Source organism: Diadema antillarum, unplaced genomic scaffold (genome assembly GCF_040938485.1).
Source record: "Diadema antillarum isolate AM-2024a unplaced genomic scaffold, OU_Dant_1.0 seq00000888_RagTag, whole genome shotgun sequence".
NCBI classification, from domain to species: domain Eukaryota; kingdom Metazoa; phylum Echinodermata; class Echinoidea; order Diadematoida; family Diadematidae; genus Diadema; species Diadema antillarum.
In genome coordinates this window covers 42,721-67,096 of record NW_027271752.1, presented here as the reverse complement: position 1 = coordinate 67,096, position 24,376 = coordinate 42,721, and the positions used below count along the sequence as shown (strand labels likewise).

Here is a 24,376-nt window from a genome sequence, read left to right as displayed (position 1 = left end):
TGTGATAAATCCTCTCTCTATAATGCATGTACCCATCACACTGCATCTCTCGCTTCAATACCTTTCCCCCATTTCACTATATCCACTTCCCTTGAGATTCTTTGAAAGTTATAACTCTGAAAAAGTACTAACTAGAAATGTCGCTACGGCGACTGGTGTATGCCTCTGCCATAATGCATGGTTCTCCTAATAGGTCTATAGTACAATGTCTTGACAATGTGTGATGACAGTTTCACACAATTGGCAAAATATTAAAATGACAGGTTTGCCACAAATGTGCTGAATGTTCACTTTCCTAGAACTAGGTTCAATTGGATGAATGATTAAAACGTCAGAGTGCAGGTATTTGGGGGAACTGATGATTTTTACTTGACTTTTGACCCTTTTATAAGTTTATGCATTGAGTAATTTTCAAGGCATTGAGAAAAAGTATAATTTCAGTATCAAATGGTAAAATAGTATTATCTAAACCTGGCCTTTGACCTTTGACCTCACAGTTCCAAAGAGAATCACTGTTAGGTAGAACATGCATAAATATGTAAGTTTCATGATAATACCTTGAGTTACTTTTGAGATATGGAGGAAGAAATGCAATTTAGCACTTTCACTTGACCTTTGACCTTTTGACCTCTGACCTTTTGGCAAGAAACTTCCCACAGAATATATATTGGGTTATACATGCATACATCAAGTTAAAAAAAATCCTTCAGGCATTGCATAAATATAAGGAAAGTAGTGATATTTTGAGGAGTTGACCTTGACCTTTGACCCCCTGACCTTTGAACCATGACCCCCAACTTCCCTAGATAATCACTGCCCATCAGTACATGCATATATACTAAGTTCCACGAAGATACCTCGAACCATTTGCAAGATATGAAGAAAATCATGAAATTTCAACCTTTTTTTCACAAAATAACCTGTGACCTTTGACCTTTGACCCCATGACCCTAAAATCCAAACAAAGCATCATCCCCCCAGGATATACCCTCATACCAAGTTTGATGCAAAACCACCTCACGGTTCTTGAGATATCGACAAAAACAAAACGGGACGGACGTACAGATGTACGGACGTACGGACGGACGGACGACCCGAAAACATAATGCCTCAGGCCAGTTCGTTGGTGGAGGCATAAAAATTTTACCCAAAATTGACAGTTCCCTCCTGAATTTGATCAAAATCTCTACTCTCTCTGGTATATGCACAATCTGTAATTGTTATTGTACAATTGTGAGCACTCACTTATCATATCACCGTTTTAAGGGAACATACAAAACTATAAAATAATTCAGAATGTGTTTTTTTTTTTGTTGAATACATATGAAACGTGTACTGTTGTATTTGTTATTGCAGTGCACTTAAAACGAACACAGTTATACTGAAATTTCAGTTACAAAGAAGTTAACATTGCGGAGACATTATCCACTCTATGTATTTTCATTGTTTATTTGTTTGGTTAGAACAAAATTTCAGTATGACAGAAAACTGCAGATCCTGAGGACTTCATTATAAAGGCATTCTGCTTTAACCTTTGACAACAGGAACCTCTCAGAAGACAAGTGCATACCTCCGTATCCATAGTGACAGGCGAAGACCACCCAGCAGAGGGCCACACCCCAGGTGAAGGTGGAGAGGCTGGTGTAGGCCATGCTGGTAGCCGTTGTGGGTACGGACGAGCCACTGTAAATAGGGTAGAGCCCGTAGACAACTGTCATGCCCAGAGCCGCAGCTACGGCCCAACCAGCAGCGGCCATGATCTGCAGAGTGAGGAGGGACATACAGAGATACAGTGGACTCCCCTTATAACAAAGTCCTCGGGACCGGCAGTTTTCTTTCGTTATTTCGAAATTATGTTATATCAGAACAAACTAGAACTATCACTCATTGTGATTAATATACCCCCACCCACAACTGAGGAAATTAGCTCAACCAGGATTTTTTTAACTTTTTAATGAAAAAAAAAATTACCAAGGCAATGCACTGTCCAACAGTAAATAAATGTATTGCTCACTGTTAATCAAATGTCCCACATCTCAAGTCAAGTGCTCAAAAACTGAGTGAGCAAGATAAATAAACTGACGATTTCTATGGTTTTTATTAAAAATTGTATAACCATGGTGCAACACAATGTTGGATATTAAGAAAAAAATTAAGTTTTGCACAACTATATATCATAGCCATCACATATGCCAAATTTCAAGCCAAATGCTAACAGGATGAGGGGCTTAGTTGAATTCACAATATTAGTGTATCATTTTCATTCAAAATATACTGTTACCATGGCAACACATTTTCAACACTGACAAAAGAGTTTTTGCACATCTAGATAATGTAGAGGTAACTTGTGCCAAATATGAAGCCAAAACGCTCTAAACATAGACAGTTAAGATCTAATCAAAATGTTTATATGATTTTCATTCAAAATGCACTGTTACCATGGCAACACATTGTTCTAAAATGATGAAATACAAAGTTTGCATATCTCTGTACTACAATGGTTGCATGTGCCAAATTTTAAGCCAAATGCTCAAAGACTGAGGGAGTTATCTGAATCCACAATATTTTATATTGATTTTCATTCAAACTATGCTGTTACCATGGCAACACAATGATTAACAATGACGAAAGGTTAAGTTCGCACATCTTCATACCATAGTGGTCAGGTGTGCCAAATTTCAAGCTAAATGCTCAAAGACTGAGGGAGTTGGCCGAATCCACATGCTTTTTGGTGAAAAAAATGTTGTTACCATGGCAACGCATTGTTCAACAATAATGACAGATTAAGTTTGAACATCTATATGCTATAGTGGTCACCTGTGCCAAATTTCAAGCCAAATGCTCAAAGACTGAGGGAGTTAACTGAATCCAAAATATTTTTGCATGATTTTCATTCAAAATATACTGTTACCATGGCAACACATTGATCAACAATGACCAAAGACTATGTATGCTCATCTACGTACTATACTGGTCACATGTGCCAAATTTCAAGCTTAATGCTCAAAGACTGAGGTAGTTACCTGAATTCACAATATTTTTGTATGCATTTTAGTGAAAAGCTGCTGTTACCATGGCAACCCATTGTTCACCACTGACGAAAGATTAAGTTTGCACATCTGTCTATATGCTATAGTGGTTCCATGTGCCAAATTTCAAGCCAAATGCTCAAAGAGTGAGGGATTTAACTGAATCCACGATATTTTTGTATGATTTTCATTCAAAATATGCCGTTACCATGGCAACGCATTGATCACCACTGACGAAAGATTACCTTTGCACATCTATGTACCACAGTGGTAATGTGTACCAAATTTCTAGCTAAACGCGTGAAGACTAAAGAAAGTTAGCTGAATCCACAATATTTTTGTATTTTTTTTGTTAAAAAAAGCTGTTACCATGGCAACGCATTGTTCATCACTGACCAAAGATTAAGTTTGCACATCTATATACTATCGTGCTCATGTATGCCAAATTTCAAGTCAAATGCTCTAAGACTGAGGGAGTTAACTTCATCCACAATATTTTCGTATGACTTTCATTCAAACTATGCTGTTACCATGGCAACACATTGATAAAAAATGACGAAGTAGTAAGTATGCACATCTACATACAATAGTGGTCACATGTGCCAATTTTTAAGCCAAATGCTTGAAAACTGAAGGAGTTAGGCTAATCCACACATTTTTGTATGATTGGTTAAAAAAAATTCTGTTGCCATGGCAACAGATTCATCACCACACACATCAAATGTGTTTTGCATAAATATACATTACATTGATCGCATTCTATATCCCAAATTCAAACTGAATTGCTACAAAACTAAGAGATTAGAGCAATCCACAACATTTTGTAAGATTTATATGAAAATCTTCCGTTGCCATGGCAACGCATTATGAAATAATCACGAAAAAGGTCTCTTGCACATCTGCCTGTGATAGCGGTCACACATGCCAAATTTGAAGTTGATTGCTCAAAAAATAAGAAAGTTGTTCGATCCACAAGTTTTTATGAAAATATGCCGTTACCATGGCAACGCATTATGCGATACTAATAAAAAAGGTGTCTTGCACATCTACCTTTGATAGCAGTCACACATGCCAAATTTGGGGTCAATTGCTCAAAAAATGAGAGAGGAGTTCGATCCACAACATTTTGCTAGATTTTTTAAAAATTTGCCGTTGCCATGGCAACTCATTATGCAATACTAACGAAAAAGGTGTCTTGCACATCTCCCTTTGATAGCAGTCACACATGCTAAATTTGGGGATAATTGCTCAAAAAATGAGAGAGTAGTTCGATCCACAAGTTTTTACGAAAATATGCCGTTTCCATGGCAACGCATTATGCGATATTAACGAAAAAGGTGTCTTGCACATCTACCTTTGATAGCGGTCACACATGCCAAATTTGGGGTCAATTGCTCAAAAAATGAGAGAGGAGTTCGACCTACAAGATTTTGCAACTTACCGACCGCCCGACCGCCCGACCGCCCGACCGCCCGACCGCCCGACCGCCCGACCGCCCGCCCGCCCGACCGACCGACCGACCGACCGACCGGCCACCCGACCTCAGGATGATTCCTATATATACCCCCCCTACACACTATGTGTGGGTGGGGGTATAACAAACAATGAAAACATATAGAAGTGATGATTTTGCGACCTGGTTTTTTTGTTTCGTTGGAACTGGAATTTTGTTATAACCATGTTCATTATGACAGGAGTGCACTGTAGTACCCAGTGTTGAAAAATAAAAATCTAAAACCAAACACACCTTTCTCAAAACTTTTTCTTTAACAATTTTCCAGAGTGAAGCAAATTTTATGTGAGCTGGGCTTTGATGATGATGTCTGACAGTTCTGTGGCTTGATCCCAAAATCTGAATTCAGAATTGATCACATGACTTGCCAGATTGTTACATGTAGTCTGTCATGTGTTTGATTGTTTTGCACTTGCTACTGGCAGCCTTATGCAGGAAATTCATACATGAGTGGCATAAGACTGCCAGGTTTTAGATTTTGTACAACAGAAATAAAGTAAAACAAACAAAATAAACAAGACAAATAAAAGAGAGAAAATGAGTTCTATATCAGGGCCTTTTTGTGAAATGAGTGTTACCCCCTACCCCTGCTTTTCCAGTACTGAATTTTCCAGTATATGAAGAACAATTAATCTATTCGACAAGACTATGAAGTCATTGTTTCATCTTGTAAAAAGCTTTAAAAATTGAGCATTCAGTCTCTTCCATCACTTACAGGAGGCAGCTTGATCTTCTTGGTGCCAATGCGATAGATGACGTAACCCATTGCCATGCCAACCAGGTAGGGTGGGATGCGGCAGTACGGTTTGGTGTATATCACGTCCATGTAGGAATCTGCTGGAAGAAACCTTCCCTCAGGCTCTGAGGCAGACATACTATGCCCATTGTTACTGCAACACACACACAGAGATAGAGAAGTATTTACATGTGTCTCATATAAAGAGGAAGTCCACCATACACAAAAATAAAACTTTTTATATCCAGAAATAAGAAATATGCAAGTGACAGGATAGTGGAAGTTTGACTAAATTCTGATGAATAAGAAAGTTGGTGGGAAAATGACCAAAGAAAATGGGATTCCATCTAGATTTGAAACCGAGACCTCCGGATTGCTAGCCCGGTGCTCTACCGACTGAGCTATAGAAAGCCCTAGTTCAGAGTTCATCCCAGAAACCCTAAATTCTCAATGCTCGGATGGTCAGAAGCTACAGCAGTGTGTTTGTGTGTAACACACACGTACACACTTGAACCTGGCACAGACCCGAAGGATGATTCAACTTGGGGATAAATGCGAGGGATCGACGAAACGATGCAGCTTTTTGAGTATGTAACAAATGCAAAGAAATTTTTAAGGTGTGACCAACTCAACAGAAATTGACAACTCTGTGATTTAGCATGTGAGCTCACCTTCCATTTGCTATGTGCATAGAATTCAATACACTCTACCTTTTCCTCTTTTATTTTAAATTGATGATGGAATACATTCTTTCCATCCAGGAATTGTATAGGGAAATATTTACAGTGACAGCATCAAGGGTGCATGATCGATTGGAAATTTACTAGAAGGGAAAATAAAAACTGCTTACTTTATGATACAGAGCAAATAGAAGCAAGCTCGTGCGTGACATCATAAAATTGTCAATTCATCTCTGATAGATATAATAATTTCAATAACTTCTCAGGACTTACTAGCATCCTTAAAGAGAATTTTGGATCCCCTCAAATGAGCTTCCTTGTACGTCTTTCAAAAAGAACTAGAAATGTCGCTATGGCGACTGGTATGCCTCTGCCATAATGCATGATTCTTCTAATAGGTCTAGATAGTACATGTGGACAATGTGTGATTACATTTTTACAAAATTGGCAAAATATTAAAATGACAAGTTTGTCACAAATGTGTTGAATGTTCACCTTCCTTGACCTAGATTTAATTGGATGAATAGGAGAGCATGTATTTGGGGATTTAAGGATTTTAACTTAACTTTGACCCATTCATACATTTATGCATTGAGTAATTTTCAAGGTATGGAGAAAAGTGCAATTTCTGTATTGAATAGTAAATTGTTACCATTTTCATCTGGCCTTTGACCCTAAAATTCATAAGATAATCACTGTCAGGCAGAACAGGCATAAATATGTAGTAAATTTCAAGATAACTTGAGCCACTTCCGAGATATGGAGGAAAAAGTTAGTTCAGCACTTTCACTTGATCTTTGACCTTTTGACCTTTGAGGCAAAAAAGAAAAAAGAAAAAAGAAACTTTCCAGAGAATCTCTGTAAGATTATACATGCATACACCAAGTGTAAAAAAATAAATAATCCTGCTGGCATTGCATAAACATGAGGGAAATAGTAAAATTTTGAAGTGTTGCCCTTGACCTTTGACCCCTGACCTTTGACCCATGAACCCTAAATTCTCTAGATAATTACTGCCAGTCAGTACATGTATAGTATGTTCCATGAAGATACCTTGAACAATTTCCAAAGTACAGAGAAAAAAGGTGAAATTTTAATATTTTTACTTGACCTTTTGACCTTTGATCTTTGACCCAAATTTTTCACCAGAGAATCTTAATTGGGTAATTCATGTATACACTAAGTTTCAAGAAAATATCTTCAAGCATTGCATAGATATGGTGGAAATAGTGAAATCTTATGTATTTGACCCTGACCTTTTGACCTTTGGCCTTGAGCATGTGTACCCAAAAGTTGATAGGCACAACTTCACCCCCTAATACACGTACATGCCAAGTTTCAGTAGGATACCTCAAAAGGTTTTGATAGTTACCCTGTCCACAAAATTCATTACGGACGGACGGAAGGACGGACGGACGGACGGACGGACAACCCGAAAACATAATGCCTCTGGCACCACTTCGTGGCGGAGGCATAAAAAGAAAATGGTGCAGGAGCACCCACCTTAGAATGACACCAGGTTGAAAACCATGCTGCTCCACCAAGACAGCTGTTGTGATGAAGCTCACTCCGCACAGAGTGCTTAGAATGGCAACCCCCACTGCTGGATACCTAATATCAGGGAAGGAGAAACATAAAATATTTCAGGGCCCCGTTTCATAAAACTTGCTATCAATTAACAAGTTACATAGTCAAGGCGCAGGGACCCAGAAAAAAATGACTTCGTTCAACCCACCCCGCAGAAAAAGTTTGACTGCATGGGGTGGTCGCTTGGACCCTCTGGAACACCCCTAGGTAGTATGTGATTCCAAATTGTGGTATCAATAAAATTTTACAGGCCACTTTCGTTGCGACAAGACCTTATTGTTCAAAAAAGAGTCTGCACGCGCCAAGACTACTACACGCACCACTAGCACTGCTACAGGCGCCAGTGCCAGTGGTGCGTGTAGTAGTCTTAGTGCACACAGACTTTTTCTTCGACAAACAAGGGTTTTTGCCTGCAACCTAACTTTTCATGCCAAGCTGGGGTCGGTGTAGTATAGTTTCTAGACGTTTTTATTTCGTCTTAATTTTTCCGAGTCGCAGCAAGCTGAGTAAGGGCGCATACCTAGTGATTGAAATGCCCGAATCGTTTTGATTTTGTTTTGTTTTTTTCGGGCGTCGCAATCACTGGGTATGGGCCAGCGGGCTTCTGCACATACACAAGCTGCAAGAGAGAAATAAAGACGAAATAAAAACGGCTAGAAACTAGACTAGGGCCGGTGATGTTTGTCGCTATAAAATGACGGAATAATCAACAGTTTTTTTGCATTTACTTCATGAAGAATTCATCAAAACTCCATTAAACCATATATGTACATGTTGCTAGAGATGTAAGCAATACAATGGGATACATGGTAGGCAATATTGTGCATGGTTACCATGGTAACCAGATGCCTACAGGTGATTGGTAACCCCAAAATGCCTACTGCTGCAAACTGGTATTTTTGTTCATGTTTTTAGATAGATGTAATGTAAAAAAAAACATTTTTATTGATTATTGTTTTAAAAATTCTCCTGTTGCCATGGCAACCAGTATTATCCAATCAGGATTCACCTCTCAATAACTTAAAAAACTAAAGCCCACAATTTCAGAAAGCTCGATAAGCATGTCCTTCTGCATAAGTGTACCGAATATGGGAAGAAAATATTGAAGTATTCTCAAGTTACAGCAAACTTTGTAAACAAAGGCATATAAAAACACATTTTGAGTAAACGGCCATTGAAAGGAAGATATCATTTTCGAATAGTAAAATGTATGAAAAAGTTGCATCCGTTGTACTTTGAACCCAAGTTTGACTTCAAAGTACACGCAAATGTAGTTTTTAGCAATGTATGGACACAAATTTCCCTTAAAAATATATTTGAATACAGAGAGCAATTAGGCCAATGATATTCTAATGTTAGCTCTTTTGAGTATTTACAGAGTGATGGTTATTCGAAACAACCTTGGAAAAGAGCAGAGGAAAGGTCCCAGCAGATAACCCGCACATGACAGTACCTGGTATGAATCTCGCACGTAGTTACCTGGAGTTGCGCACGCAAGTCCCATTTACCCGCAGTCAAGTTTAGGCCCTGTCACCTTTCCGGGCAAGCTACGCGGGCTTGTTACGTGTGGAGATTTTCCTGCACGCAGGACAATTTTTGCGGGCGGACAAGGCTTTGGGCGATTTTCACGTGCGTCCTACATGCTGCTGGGAGTGCTGGACCCGTGCTACTTACGTTCGTCTTAAGTGCATTCCATGTGACCTGCGTGCCAGGCGCATGGGTGACGAATGAGGGCTGACAACTTGGTGAAGGAATCCTTCTAAAGGAATTCGATTTGCATAGATTGACGGCAACTTAAGTACTTCAAGCGGATCAACTGCTTGCTACTTGCGGCAGCTACGGGCTCCTACTGGTGTTCTGCGTGGACCTCTGCAGGCAATCTCTGCGACTCACTCGGGAAATGTTTTGGTCATGCTCAAAACTTGGCTCGGGTAAATGTATCGGATTAGCGTCCGCACCTCCAGGCAACTACGGGCGAGATACCAGATAAGTACTACCAGGTGCGGGCCAAATGTGGGGAGCTCCGGGTAGCTATTTTTTTTTTCCCTGCAAGTCAACCCGCAAGGCTTCCCCAGGCATGGTTTGACAAGGCCTTGAGCTTGCTCAAAACTTGTTGCGGGTGAGTCGCGGGGGTTTGCCCGCAGAGGTACACGCAGAACACAAGTAAGAGGCCCTTAGTGGCAGACCTCGCATGCGACTCCCACGCAGATACTTCGCAGTCCCCGTATGTCGCTCGTAACCGAAAACTGGTTGGTTTCGAAGTTTTCACGCAGGCCACACGGAATACACTCAAGTAACAGGTAAGTAGCACGCGTCTAGCAGGTAAAGACGTAAGTACGGAACTCGACAACACCCTTGTCCGCCAACAGAAAATTCTCCTGCTTGCTGGAAAAGCCCTACTCGTTACAAGCCGGCGTAGCTTACCCCGAAAGGTGTGACATCTCCGTTGGTTTACAGGCACAAACCTTTTTTTGGTCGAAAAAAAAGCTGCGTCAAGACTACTACACGAGCCACTGGCACTGTGCGTCCCATAGTGCTTCCTGCAAGTGCCCGTGGTGCGTGTAGTAGTCTTGGCGTCCGCAGACTTTTTTACGTTTGTTCCAACAAATAATGATGAAAAGTGGCCTGTAAAATTTTATTGATACCACAATTTGGAATCACATACTACCTGGGGGTTTTCATGGAGGTCCCATCTACCACCCTGTGTGGTCAAACCTTTTCTGCGGGGTGGGTTGAACGAACTCCTTAATTAAGCCCCTCACAGGAATTAGCGCCTTGACTAACAATAGTTGTTATAGGCTACTGAAATCCTTGCAACTGATTGGCTGAGAGCAAATTTGTCAGAGAAAATGTGGCAGTTGTTACTGCAATAACAAGTTTTATGAAATGGGACTCAGATGTGTCATGATGCAGGAATTGAGAAAGACTATTCACATTTGTAGCATAACCGGAAGATGAACATTCTACAAGGTTCAATTGGGGAAGTAAAAAACAACAATAAAACAAACATAAAAACATTGAAATGAATTGGAAGTCATGTTGAACATGAAAATACATCTTCAGTCTCAAGATCATGATGAACAATTCCCAAAAATATATTTTGGGGTAACAATGAAATAAACTCAAGGCTTTTCAGCCATCGGGATGAAATTGTGAATAATCTGATAGTGTTTATGATATTTCATCCCCATCCCCCATTCCCCCCCCCAAAAAAAAAAGAATCAAATACTGTAAACACTCATGTATAAGGTACACCTCTTGTCCTGAAAAAAAAAAACATTGATAGTTGGGGGGTGCACCGTTTACAGGAATGCAAGTATCTGGATCTGTATTTTTTTTTCTTTTTTCCGCGGTGTCCAAAGTCAGAGTGTGCTTCACACAAGAGTGTTTACAGTATGTGTGTGTGTGTGTGTGTGTGTGTGTGTGTATATATCATTTATATGTACGTACATGTATACACAAATACATATATATAACCTGTATAAACTTACCAGAACAGGGGAATAATGATGAGAGGACTTATCAGGAAAAACTGCATGTCGTTGGCCAAATACCACGTCCACAACACGCACTAGTGAGATTGAGAAGATGAGAACTTGATCACTTTCTGCTCAGATATATAACACCTCTGGTCAGGCTACAATTCTCAATCATGAAAGAGTGATTTTTATGTTTCTAAAAGAGACTCAGGTTTCACAGAATTTTTCCGCCCGACAATTTGGAGGTTTCTGGTTAAGTACAATGTATGCACCATACATGGGCAGATCTGTTTATTATTTCCTTGATATATCCTTAAAATCTTGCATAGGTTTTAATTAGCCTGTAGACGCTACTCCACTCACTCACATATCAATACAAGGTCATGAATGCAAACTCACATACCAATAATCATTGAAAGTTGTAAAATTTAGATCTGTCAACTAATCAATACATGACATGTCTGTATTCAAAATTGTACACATTGCTTGCAAAACAAGATTACGTGGAAAAGCTCCAAAATCATAATATATAGTCTCATGAGTCGTCACATTTCTGGTAAAGTCATCATCAGGAATATTTAACCTCATACACATTTAACATTAAAAAAGACTGAAAATCTGCACTTTGAATTTTGTTACCATATGAATATATACATTGTCATCAAATTAGGTTAATATTTCTCAGTCTAACATACAAATTAGATTTGTCAAGAAAAAGGACAGCAAGATGAGTAACTGAGATATTCCAGCACATATGGTGTTGAGACGTACATTCTGGCCTATGGCTGGAGGGAAGAAATTGTTGATGTAGAGGATGTTGGTCCACCACCAGGAGCGACAGGGGTCCACCCACGGATCCAGGCTATGCCAGATGGGGCCCTGGCTCATGTCGGGGAGGATGAAAGTGAAGACCAGGATTAGCATGGCCAGTGCTGGGGTTAGTCTGCATCACAAACACCAGGAGATAGGTGAAGAAAAAGTTGGGTTACCAGGGGCGGAAGATTGCACCCATAGAAAGAGTTGCCATCATGACGACTACCAGAGGAGCACAGAAAGTGTAAGTGATGACGTTGGTAAGATTACAGTCATGAAAGAGCACAGAGGATCGGAAGTGACAGTGACACAAGTTGTGGTTGTAAAAAAAGTCTTTAAAGGGATGGTGTAGTTTTGGTCGAGACCTGGCTTCAGGTTAGTAACTTTGTAGGTGAGACAATGAGCAACCTCTTATGAAAATATAAAAGAGCATGTAATTCACAGAGGAATTCAACGTTTATTTGATGAAAACTGGTTTTAAAATGGCTGAGATATCCAAATCAAAGTGATACTAATCAAAAGGTAGGACCCATCTTTTATTAGGGTTGCTTTATTTTACATTGTCTCCAGATATCTCAGCCATTTTGAAACCAATTTTCACCAAATAAACTTTGAATTCATCTTAGAATTGTATGTTCTGTGACATTCCACAAGCGGTTCTTTGTATCTCACGAAAAGTTAAAAGCTCAATCTTCATCTTCACCATACTATACTATCCCTTTAATGCAGTAGCAGACACAGGTAAATGTAGATATTTTTATAGTATTAGTTTCATTAGCATCAGTACCATAACAATGAAATGATAGAATATCATAGATATGATGTATCAGTAGTTAAATTCATAATGATGAATCAAAAGTATTCACATCATTGTTAGCACTTAAATTGTTAATTCTCACTGTCACTGTTATCACAACTCTGATTTTAAGTTAGCAGTACCAATAATCATACCTGAGATATCGGTGCAAATAAATCCACTTCCAAGGTACCTTTCCAGCACTCTCTTTCATCTTCTTTAGTGACAGGTAGGTTATGAGCAGACCACTGTAAAAACAACAATGTCAAAATGTGAATACTATATGAAAAGCGTGATTTTTAAAAAGGTGCTTAATCATTTTTCCACAAAGATGAACTGATGATGTTAGTTGACTTATCACCATTGACAGTAACCACAAAGTTCAGTGAATTATCGTAACAAGAGTCTCAAATACATTGTATAGTATCAAATATAGTGAAAACTTTGAATGCCATTGTGCTCATGTATGCAAGAAAAATATTCCCAGTGGACTTAATGCCTTTTGGAGTTAAGTTCTCCAGAGAAGGCAGCATGTGTAATGACAAATTTTATTCAGAAAATTTATCAGATTGACATGTTTATCTTTCTGTTTTTGCAAAAATTTGCACTACTTACAATTTTGGAGTCTTAACACCTACAATTACACATTGAGGGTTTTCATTGTATTCAGGCTTGAAAATTATGACAAATGCACGTAGAAGGAAGCAATGCTAAAGCATATTTTAATTTCTTCAACGTTGGGTTGCACTTTGTTCCCAAATAGCAACTGATTTGTAAACTCAGCGCATGTACGTAAAACTGTACAACGCAAAATTTACACAGTGCACTCCAGTTATAACAAACACAGTTATAACAAAATTCCGGTTACAACGAAATAAAAATTCAGGCCGCACCATTATCGGCTCTACGTTTTTTATTGTCAATTTGTTCGATTATAACAAAATTTCAATATAAAAAAAACAAACAAACAAACTGCCGGTCCCCAGGACTCCGTTATAGTGGGAGTCCACTGTAGTGTAAAGCATACAATTACTGAGCTCTTGTGTGATTTGTAATCTGTTGAAAGTACAGTTCAATGGATAAGTTATGTCACAGGATACCCATAGTCTTGCTCCAGTGCCATACCTCAGAAAAAAGAAGCTATCCACAGAGAAGTATGCATTCAGGATTGCTTGGTAGGAAAAGCTCTGCAGCCATGCTGGAAAAGCAGTGCCAAGATTTTCTGTAACAGGAAGGTAAAAAGGATTAAAAAAGTGAGAATCATGGGCATGTGGTTTGGATTGTTTGTCCCATCAAGTCGGGGGGGGGGGGAATATTTGCTGCAGAGATTTTTATTTTGTCACCAATGAAAAGGCAATTCCAAATTTTACGGCAATCTCATACTGGAGAAAATTACGTGGTAGATGGAACTGGTTTACTTCATTAAAGTTGCACAAACTCTCAAAGAAATTTTAAAAAATGACACTTAGAGAGAAAACTGTAGTATCTTTGATACGCAGAAAATTTTAACCCTATTATATGGACTAATCTAACCACTGCATATCGAGTGGTATTAACCTCAGGTATTTCAAGGTGTCTACTATTGTCCTACTGATCACGACAACCAAAGCTACAAGTTTGATGACATTGTACCGATAACTTCTTGCATTTCTATGGAAATCTAACGATTTTGCCTCAGCCCTTTATGGGCTACACTTTTGGTGACGCTTCCCTTTATCAAAACTATCATTCATACAAGCTGTGACTTTTGTGCTTTACCTTCATCACATACCAAACTGTGACAACAATTTGACTTTAATGCTTCATAAATGGATGGATGGATCAAATGAACATGTGATGCCTCAGACAAACATTGCATTGAGACATCAAAGACCCCATTTACAGTGATTGAAAAGGCCGGGCTTGGCCCGGGCTGAGCCTGGCCTTCCTTTCACTGTGAACATGCTAAAGACCAAATGCGGTACCAAAAACGGCCATGCATTTGGCCAAGCTCTGAAGGTAGTCTCGGCTGGGCTTGGCCCAGGCTTGGCCTAGCCTTTTCTCACTGTAAACGCAAACTGGGCCAAATGCGGTACCAACCTGTGACCAGTGCACTCCCAGTAATAATCGTTTGTTTACAAGCAGAGCACCACGACAACAAAATATTGAAAGGTTAGAATTAAAAGCCTGGGCCGAGCCCTACACTGTAAATGGACAGAATTGCGGGGCCGAGTACCGCAATTGAGGCCGGGATCAACCTGGGCTCGGCCCGGGCTCGGCCCAGCCCTGCACTGTAAACGAGGTCTAGGAGAGAGGTCAAGAGGTGTGTCGTACCGCCAACGCCTGCTTGGGCCACGAGGGCCAAGGTGTGGCCCAGGATGACCCACGACATGCTAATGACCCTGATCCCATTCAGGCAGGTGATACCGCCCTCGCCCTGCTTGGTGCCAAGAAGTTTGGGAATATTGCGAGAGAAAGCAAAGCAGAGGATGAGCCTTGTCCACACACCTGATTTAGAAACCAAAAACAGAAAGACAAACACAACACCAATATCCAGGTATTACAAGCCAATCTAAATTCAGAAAAGTGTGACAAACTGAAAGCAAAAAAAAAGTCATACAGTAATTTCATGTAAATGGCATACTTTTCCATAATTATATACACGAAAAGTTTTCAATAAATTTGTCCATGATGTACAGCTGACCAGTAGATATCTCGTCTTATCGGTTTAATCTGACATTTACTTTGTACCCCCTTCTTCATCTGCTACATATAGATTGTTTATTTGATCAAGTTATAATTATGCAAACAAAATTCAAAGTCTGGGTTCATGGCCACTGTGTTTGATGAGCTATTATGGGTGCATTGGAAATACAATGTACGCTATTTCATATTGTACAATGTATGTATCCAGTTAAATATGCAAAGGAATTCCAGTCATGAATAATTTGCCCAGCATATCACATAAAGATATCAAAACAAGCATATACTACACCATAAAATAAATCAAAGTTTCTCTAACAGAAACATGGCAATATAATAGAACAATGCTCTGTTCAGATCATACAGCTACATTCATAGAAGCTCATCATTATTTAATCTAAACAGTTCAAGAAAAACTAATCTTTCAAATCCTCAATACAAATTCAGATGAAACTTTTGATCACAAAATTGACACTAATGTCGTTTCTATTGGTCTGAGAGAATCTAAGCCTGCATTAATCACACTCACTTTGTGGCCTGCTGGCTACGACTGTGACTGTCTCCCTGGTAACCATGGAATGATGTGGTGACAATAAAGGAGATTTCTCAGAAAATTGATTTCCTGGCAGGACCTGATCCCCCTTTGGCTGCAAAACAATGTTGTTGAGCATAAGTGAACACTTTAATTTGAATATTACACTTCAACATTATGTTGCACAAACAGCCATGGTCTACCTAGTTAATCATTGAAACTGGAAGTATATGGAACTGTGCATAACCACATCCTGGTAAACTGGTAAACATTCAAGGATTTATACTAATTAGCACTTGTTCCATTTACCACAATGGACCCAGGCTGAAATTTCATTAAAAACTTTCTGAATAATACTGCTAACAAACAAGCACAGACAAACAAATGTAGGCAAAAACAAAACCTTTCTGGCAGAGGTTTTCATGACCAATACCTAATATCTAAAATATATAACATTAGGACCAGAGAAACTGGTGGAACACTAGGATACTTATAGGAGCAAGAGGACTAGTCTTTGAGTCTTACTTTTACAGGTAAAAGTATATTCACATCTGTATATAAGTACAAAAAAAAGAAGGAAAATGGAATTACTCACATCATCTAGGCTTCCATATAAGTTCTGCTGGGCAGTATGACCCCCGTTCTCCAGTCCCACTCTGTGAGGAAGAGGCCCATCACTAGCCTCTTTGTCTTTGGCTTGCAAACAGTAGTCAACGATGGAACCAGCCACGCAAAGCAAGAAGAGAACTCCTATCACAATGCTTCAGAGACAAAACCAGACATTAAACATGGTCCTGAAATTGGATTGATATTTCATTAACTTCTACATTTTTTTTTTCTTGACTATATAGATTTCTCTGATACTTGCAAGCTGGCAATAGGATTGAGGGTTGGAAAGTAGTGTGTGAAATATATTAGGGAGTTTCATAACTAACTATCAAAGGTAACATTGGTGCTTGTCATTGTCTGTAATCTAGGAAACCTACAACTCTTTACCAACTTAGTACTAACAAAAATGAATAGATTTGCAGTAATTTTTCAATGAACAATAAGTCATAAGAAATTAAATTGTGCTAAAATTAATAAATGAATAATTGTTGAATACAACATGTACACTGTATATACTGTATCCCTTTACGCAAAAAAAAAAAAAAAATCCTCAGAAAGATGAATATCACGTCATGCATTGAATATCGTGTTGTTCACTATCAGTGACCACTCTGTGAAAGAGACCACAAAGATCCTCCCCTTAAACCTTGAGGTATTACTGTATTACATGTAAATATGCAAACAAAAGCCCTATGTAACACTCAAAGTGATAATGAATGTGCATCAAGAGAACTCTCACCACACAGAGATGAAGCCTCCATTGAAGTCAGCATCCGGTTTGTTTACACAGTCAACCGAGGACCCCCTTACTGTCTCCAGCGTGAGCCAAGATACATTCAAATATCCTGTGTAATGGAAGGGGTTAATAAATACATGAAATGCTGCTGGAATAATATGCTGCCACAAAACCTATATATTCTTATCTTACTTTACATCTACTAATTATTTTTTTTTTTTTTTTTAAGAGAAGGGGTTGATCTGTTGATGAATATTGCTGGAGATTTTTTTCAAAAGACAGCCAAACATTGTATGGCTGCAGTCTTAAAGGTGCTCAGGTCAACATCAGATAATAATCGACTCAAAAATATGGACATTAGATACAGACATGTGCCATCAATGATGTGCAGACAGTATGCAGATAGAAAAAGGACAGAACCAATATGGTACACGAATGTCAGCAGTGAATGTATGAATTTAGAATATGTTATCAAATATTGAAGATTAAAACGTCAACGGTAAACAAAGTCCTGAGAAAATCGCTAGAATTTCATTGTAAACATGAAAGAAAGCAAGGAACATTATAAGGTCAAAGGACTTCAATACAGCATTGTAAACAGAGGCAAAATGTTAATATTGACAAGTAAAGATGTACATCAGCACTGATTAAAAAAAACCCCAAAAACAAACTGTTTCCACGGTAAATGTGAGGTAGCGAGGCATACTATCACTGTAACCCAGTTTTATTGACCCTCTACGCGTATGTTGAAGGGTGCGTCCAATGTCTGACGGATACAGTTGCCATTCATTTATCTTGCATCCTTGAGTAAATAGTTTTCTACCATGAGTCCGATAAGCTGATTCCTGGCAAAACCAAACAAAAACGATCATGCGCAGGCTACCACAGCATCATGGAAAGCCAAGGTAACATACAGTGTAGCCTTCCTGTTGTGTTTCAGAGGCTCATGTTTGGCTATGAGCCCCAGTTCTTCATGCTGACGTGTATGTCACATAATATATTTGAGCCACATACATGTACAACCAAGACTTTTGGACATCATGGAGTAATAAAAGTGATGGCATCTGGAGTTTAAAATTTCACTTGAAATTAAAAGCATTGTAAACCTGCTTGCAAAAGTATTATGTAATGCTCTTGTGACAGTTGCATGACTTTGGGTAATGTGTAAATACAATTGTATGTGTTATATGGACCACACATGATGTGTTTGACACCATATGACTAGCACTATAAGCTGCTTATGTGCCTCACTCAAGGATGTCATCTTCACATGATACTTGTACACTTTAAATAACCTGGGGACCGTTTCATAAAACTTGTCATCAGTGACAACTGCCATGTTTCTATGACAAATTTGCTCTCAGTCAATCAGATGCACGGATTTCAGTAGCTTGTCACATCTATGACAACTTGTCACTGATGACAAGTTTTATGAAATGGGCTCCTGATCGTACACCAATTTTTAAACTTGGACTCGCATACGTACTTCGCGAATAAAGTGAATGTTGAAATAGGTACAATGTAGAAAGCACAATGCCCCACGACATATCGTAGCTAAAAACTATCCTACGAGTCCCCCTACCATATGTAACCTGGACTTGATCAAAGATCTACTGATGTTTGGAGGCATAGCTACTCTTTGCACTTTGATAATGAGTTCAGCTCATTGTTATAGCACAATTAACTGGATGTGTGGTAAGTAGGCAGACTCAAGAGTCAATCTTCTGATACATTAACCAGGTCCAAGCAGTTGTGAGCATCACTATAAAACAGTGACAAATATCAAATTATTTACCGTCATTTTTGCAATATATGTTAATATTTACAAAATCAAATATACGTCCTAAAGTTGTTTTCCATTGGTTAAAATAGGCTATACAGATATTTCAATGAATGTTTGATTGAAGTCACCTTCATTGAACAATGATTGGGTATTTCACCAAACATGTCAATATTGAGCAAAGATGAAATTTTGCCTTCTGAGGGGACCTTATCTTGGACTTGCCCTAATGAGTTCAGCTCATTGTTATAGTACAACTGGATGTGTGGTAAGTAGGCAGACCCAAGAGTCAATCTTCTGATTACATTAACCAGGTCCAAGTAGTTGTGAGCATAACTAACAGTGACAAATATCAAATTATTTACCACCGTTTTTGCAATATATGTTGATATAATTTACAAAATCAAATATAAGTCCTAAAGTTGTTTTCCATTGGCTAAAACGTTAGGCTATACAGATATTTGAATGAATGTTTGATTGAAGTCACCTTCATTGAACAATGATTGGGTATTTCATCAAAACTTTTTTCTTTTCAAGTTTGAAGTGCTCTCACTGCAATCTGTTCATAAAAATATCACTACATGAAGAAATAGTGCACATACATGTAGTATCTCTAGTCACAGCTGCATGGGGAAATAACCAGGGTTTACAAAGTGTATAGGCAGTACAACTCTGCCACGGAAGTGAATCTGAGGCAGTATTGCCACCAGCTGTTACATTTACAAGTCATTTCCGCTGAGACATTGAAGTGTAGCGAACAAGTTTTACTATGTATATGCACAAATACCAGTACATGAAAACATGGCACAACAAAATCTCCTCCATGATACCTGGTAGTTAAGAGTGAAATCAAACTAAAAGAGTAGAGTAGTAGAGGTGACTATATACTACAATGGGACAGAATATGATGAAAGTTTTGAAATTAAAAAGGTCGACAAGTTTTTAGAAAAACAGCACTGCTGGCCACAATCACATGTAATTTACATGAGGCAATGTCACTGTTGCACAAGTCTCTGATTAGTTTGTACAAAGAGTCATTAAAAACTACATGGTCTGTAGAACATCCCCCCAACACACACACACACTTTAAAAAGCAATCTTGCAAGGCCATGTTATTGATTTGCTGCAAATATTGCATGTCCGGATCATTCTTTTCATTTCCCTTAAAAAATAGAAATTTAATGAAGATATCCGTATCAAGTCAAAAGGAGACTTGTGTAGGCAATAGCATCATTACTGCATATAACTTGTGCACACATTTGCATGGTGATTTTGACCAATATCACTGAAATGGGGAATTTTGAAATTCAATAATGTTTCATTTATGTAAGTTCTTGATAAAAACTTATACACTTCTGTATGCATGATTTTGCTCCATTAAAGCCAAGTGAAGTTGGAGCAAAATTTAATTCATTTGAATGCTGGATAAAGGAGTACTAACATTTCACTTTACACAAAGTTTGGGCAAGCTGAATCTATGAAATGGTATTTTTTTGTATGGATTCAGATCAGTTAAACACTAGGCAAGTCAACCACAAGTGCTTGAGAATTTCAGTGTCACTGACTATAGCTTTAACACAGCCGATATATACTAGCTGCACTCTTTGCACACGTCACTGAATATGACCAACAAGTTTTGTCTTCATGGCATACTGTCACTTTCCTCAGGTTCTGAACAGATACTGCATATAACAAACGAACAAATAATGAAAATTATATTTAACAACACTGAAAAGAGGAAATCATAATAACTCAATATGAGAGTTTAATGAATGACCTTTGACACAGAGTGGTGTGATGTCACTGCTCTGACGTGTATTGACATCGCTGGATTTACAGTTTGTATAAAGCTTCATGAAGTCATTCCTCTGGCATTTTGATAATAAAGTGTTAAGTAGTCATAAAAGGGAGAGGCACAAATTTGCTGTTAACAGAGTAAATACATTACAAGACAGTGTTTGCAAATCTTATCAATTTTGATACAGGATATACATTGCAGGCTGTGATTACATTTTGATTATTAAACTCTCTTGATAATGGTTCAGAGATTAAGTGTTCCTTGTCCAAATATATGTTGAGTGTTTACAAGTCTGGTTTATTACACTGCACATTGGACATATAACAGTGCACTTGCATTTTAAGCTTTGACTACGTACCATATATTGATATACCTGCTATTTAACTGTGGAAAGCTTGCATAATCTAAGAAAATATAAAATGCATAGCAGCATACAATTAAAGCTTCATCTCCTGGCATCCGAGTGTGTACATACATTGAATGTGAGTGCATGTCAACCTCTGCCAAGGAAGGAGGTTATGTTTTCAACATGAAAACAACAGCTTATACTGTACATGCCATATATTTAGCGAGTCTAAATTTTTGCGAATCGAGACTTAATAATAATGACTATTTCTTATTGAGCGCTTTTACAGGACCTGATCAAAGCGCTTTACATACATCAACAACCAACATTCACAAAGTATAGGAACAACATAATTACAATTGAAACAGTTCAGTCTTGAGTTTCCTTCTAAACATTTCTTCTGAATCACATATTTGGGCAGAGTTGTTTTGGTAGAGTGTTCCAGTCAACAGATCCAGCATAGGATGAAAATGTACGTTCGAAAGCTTAATTGGTTTTTGCTTGTGGGATGTGTAGGACTGTCTTATCATTTTGAGACCGGAGTTGATATCTGGTGGCTGTAGGGGTGGTTAGTAGGTTGGATAGGTATTGAGGAGCAGTATTCATCATGCATTTATAGACGAGAAGGGCTAGTTTAAAATCGATACGCTCTTTGATGGGGAGCCAGTGTAACTGCTTCAGTAAAGGAGCACTGGAGGATCTTCTCTCTACACTTCCTGACGATTTCACAGGTGGTTAAATTCGCAATTGTGGAGTCATGTACTAAATGGAGAAGTGTATAATGTAGGTCACATTCATATTGGGATCAGAGTCAATATTTTTGCCTGTCTTTAATTTCGTGAATAGCAACTGACCCATGAAATTCGCAAAAGTAAAAACCTTGCAAAATATTTGACATGTAGGCCTACAGAGAAGACTGTGGCATTACTTGCATTTTAAGTGCTTCATTATTTTGTATGTCAGTAATTAAAGGATTTTCTGATCTTAGGAACATATCATGTCATTAAAAAGATCTCTCCACAAATACTTAGCAGCCATATTCACATTTATAAAACCATGGGATAACGATCACCATACATCCACCTAAGATAACTGTCTCACATGCAAAATGCATGTCAACTGCTCTAAAAGTGAGAGAGGAGTTCGAGCCACAACATTTCGCATGATTTTTATAAAAATTTGCCGTTACCATGGTAATGCATTACTCCATACAGAAGAAAAAGGTGTCTTGCACATCTACCTATGATAGCGGTCACACATGCCAAATCTTATGTCAATTGCTCAAAAAATGAGAGAGTAGTTCAAGCCATAAGTCTTGCCACCAACTGACCAATCAACTGCCCAACTGGCCACTGAACTGACCAGACCGACTGACCGCCTGTCCATGTGACCTCAGAGTGATTCCTATCTATACTCCCATAAACACTATGTTTGGGTGGGGTATTATGATAGTTTTAGATGATTAGAAGTATTGGACGGACAAGGCTACTGACCCATAACATGTTTTACACAGGATGCACTGACAGGCATACATGGTGGAGTGCTTTCTTTGCCAATATTGTCACAGACATCTGAAATCCACTTATCAATGAATAAACATCAACTACCCTACCCTGAGTAATCCTCTTAATCCCTACTACATAATGTAAGTCACTTATGGCTCTTCTGTTACGACTAAGGATTGAGTACAAGGATTGCTATATGCCTGAGTGGGCTTGGAAACTTTTCAACACAGTCAATAAAGTTAGGATGGATTCCTGCATCTAATTCTGATGAAAAAGCTACAAGTGGAGCATAGAGCCTGGGCACATAAAGAATTAAATACAGGGTGCGTTTTTATCAACTCACTTGTGGCCAATTTTAAAACTTTCAGGGAGATTTGGGCAGTTTATAAAGTGCAAGGCTATTTCGACTAATAGGGTTAGAAACACATTTCTGTAATGCCAAAAGAAGTGCAATCGCAAATTTATGCATTTCTGCAGAGGCAATAAATGCACAAAAGTTTTGACCTGCCCATGCCACCCACTGCCAACTATACACATCTCTGCTCCTCGAGTCAAAGTGCACAATGGAGAACGTTACTGTGCAGTGACAAGGCCTCCCTCTCAGAGAGATGGACGGACAGACAGACAGACAAACATACACACACATCAGGGAATGAATAACTTTAAAGTCTCAAGGCTTTTAATTGAGAAAAGATCACTCTTAAAATCTTGCTTGACTAATAATTACATAACTGCTCCCTGTCCATAAACTTTTCCACTAAACCACGCATGTTCTAGCTGGCACGTAGTATTGCTCTGTTTTGGGTATCTCAGCCATTTCAAAACCAATTTTCATCAAATACATGTCTAATCCCTCTTGGAATTCCATGCTCTTTCATGTTTTACAAGAGTTTCTCATTATCTCATCCAAAAATGTTTAGAAACCAGAAGTTAGGCCTCAACCGAAACTATATGATCCCTTTAAGCACTACCACACATCTAGTTCATCTCTAAATGAGGTCAGCTGGAAGTCATGTGAGTTCACTGATAGAAAAGGAAATAGGAAGGAAAGATTTTCTGTCAGCATTGCCTGGCTAAAATCTGATTAATCTTTCTTTTTGAAACAGTATGAAACTGTTTACAAGGTTGTGATAGTACCTGTTACTATAATTCTGCTATAGGCTAAGGTTCTGCCATTAAAAACAAACAAACAAACATGCACCAGGCTTTGATTGATAGCTCAAAACAAAGAGAGTGATTGGTACACCTATTGCAATGGTGAGGCAATGCAGACGTCCCAAGAGTCTTCAATGTCAGTCACTAACTTGTCTTATCACATCATTAGTGTATATTACTTCAATTTCAATGCTTTTTCAGTTCATTCACAGCACAAACAGTGATAAAAAAGTTTATTTAAGCACACATATTGAACACTTGTACAACTAGAAAAGCACTCCGAGAGCGCAGACCTCCGCCAAGCAGTTACTTTCCATCGATGATCTTGCTCTTCCATATGGAGATCAGTGATTTCCACCCACTGAAAAATTGCCCGAGATCCCCAATATAGAAGCCTTTGTTACGTCATAAACCCTCAGATGCGCGGCGTGCCTCGCCCTAGCAGAAACTAGGGCACGCACTGAAGTGTGCGCATGCAAACCTCAAATACGCCCAGCCTGAACTCCCAAGTTCATTGACCCTACCTGCCAAAATATCAAAAATCCTTCATAAATGCCCTAAAAATTCTTGGATCATTACCAAAAGTTAATCGTTTGGTAC

General features: G+C 38.6%; 1 protein-coding gene across 1 annotated transcript in view; it reads right to left on the bottom strand.

Annotated features, from left to right (window-relative positions):
• The window catches only part of LOC139740848 (nose resistant to fluoxetine protein 6-like), a 38,212-nt gene that overhangs the window by 3,671 nt on the left and 10,165 nt on the right, over positions 1-24,376 (bottom strand). Inside the window, exons 4-14 of the mRNA XM_071651424.1 lie at positions 17,196-17,301; positions 16,443-16,608; positions 15,845-15,962; positions 14,947-15,120; positions 13,759-13,855; positions 12,789-12,881; positions 11,796-11,967; positions 11,037-11,116; positions 7,462-7,569; positions 5,258-5,432; positions 1,571-1,760 (exon numbers count right to left, since the gene is read on the bottom strand). Of these exons, the coding sequence (XP_071507525.1) occupies positions 1,571-1,760; positions 5,258-5,432; positions 7,462-7,569; positions 11,037-11,116; positions 11,796-11,967; positions 12,789-12,881; positions 13,759-13,855; positions 14,947-15,120; positions 15,845-15,962; positions 16,443-16,608; positions 17,196-17,301 (1,479 nt within the window). The remainder of the gene's footprint in view (positions 1-1,570; positions 1,761-5,257; positions 5,433-7,461; positions 7,570-11,036; positions 11,117-11,795; positions 11,968-12,788; positions 12,882-13,758; positions 13,856-14,946; positions 15,121-15,844; positions 15,963-16,442; positions 16,609-17,195; positions 17,302-24,376) is intronic.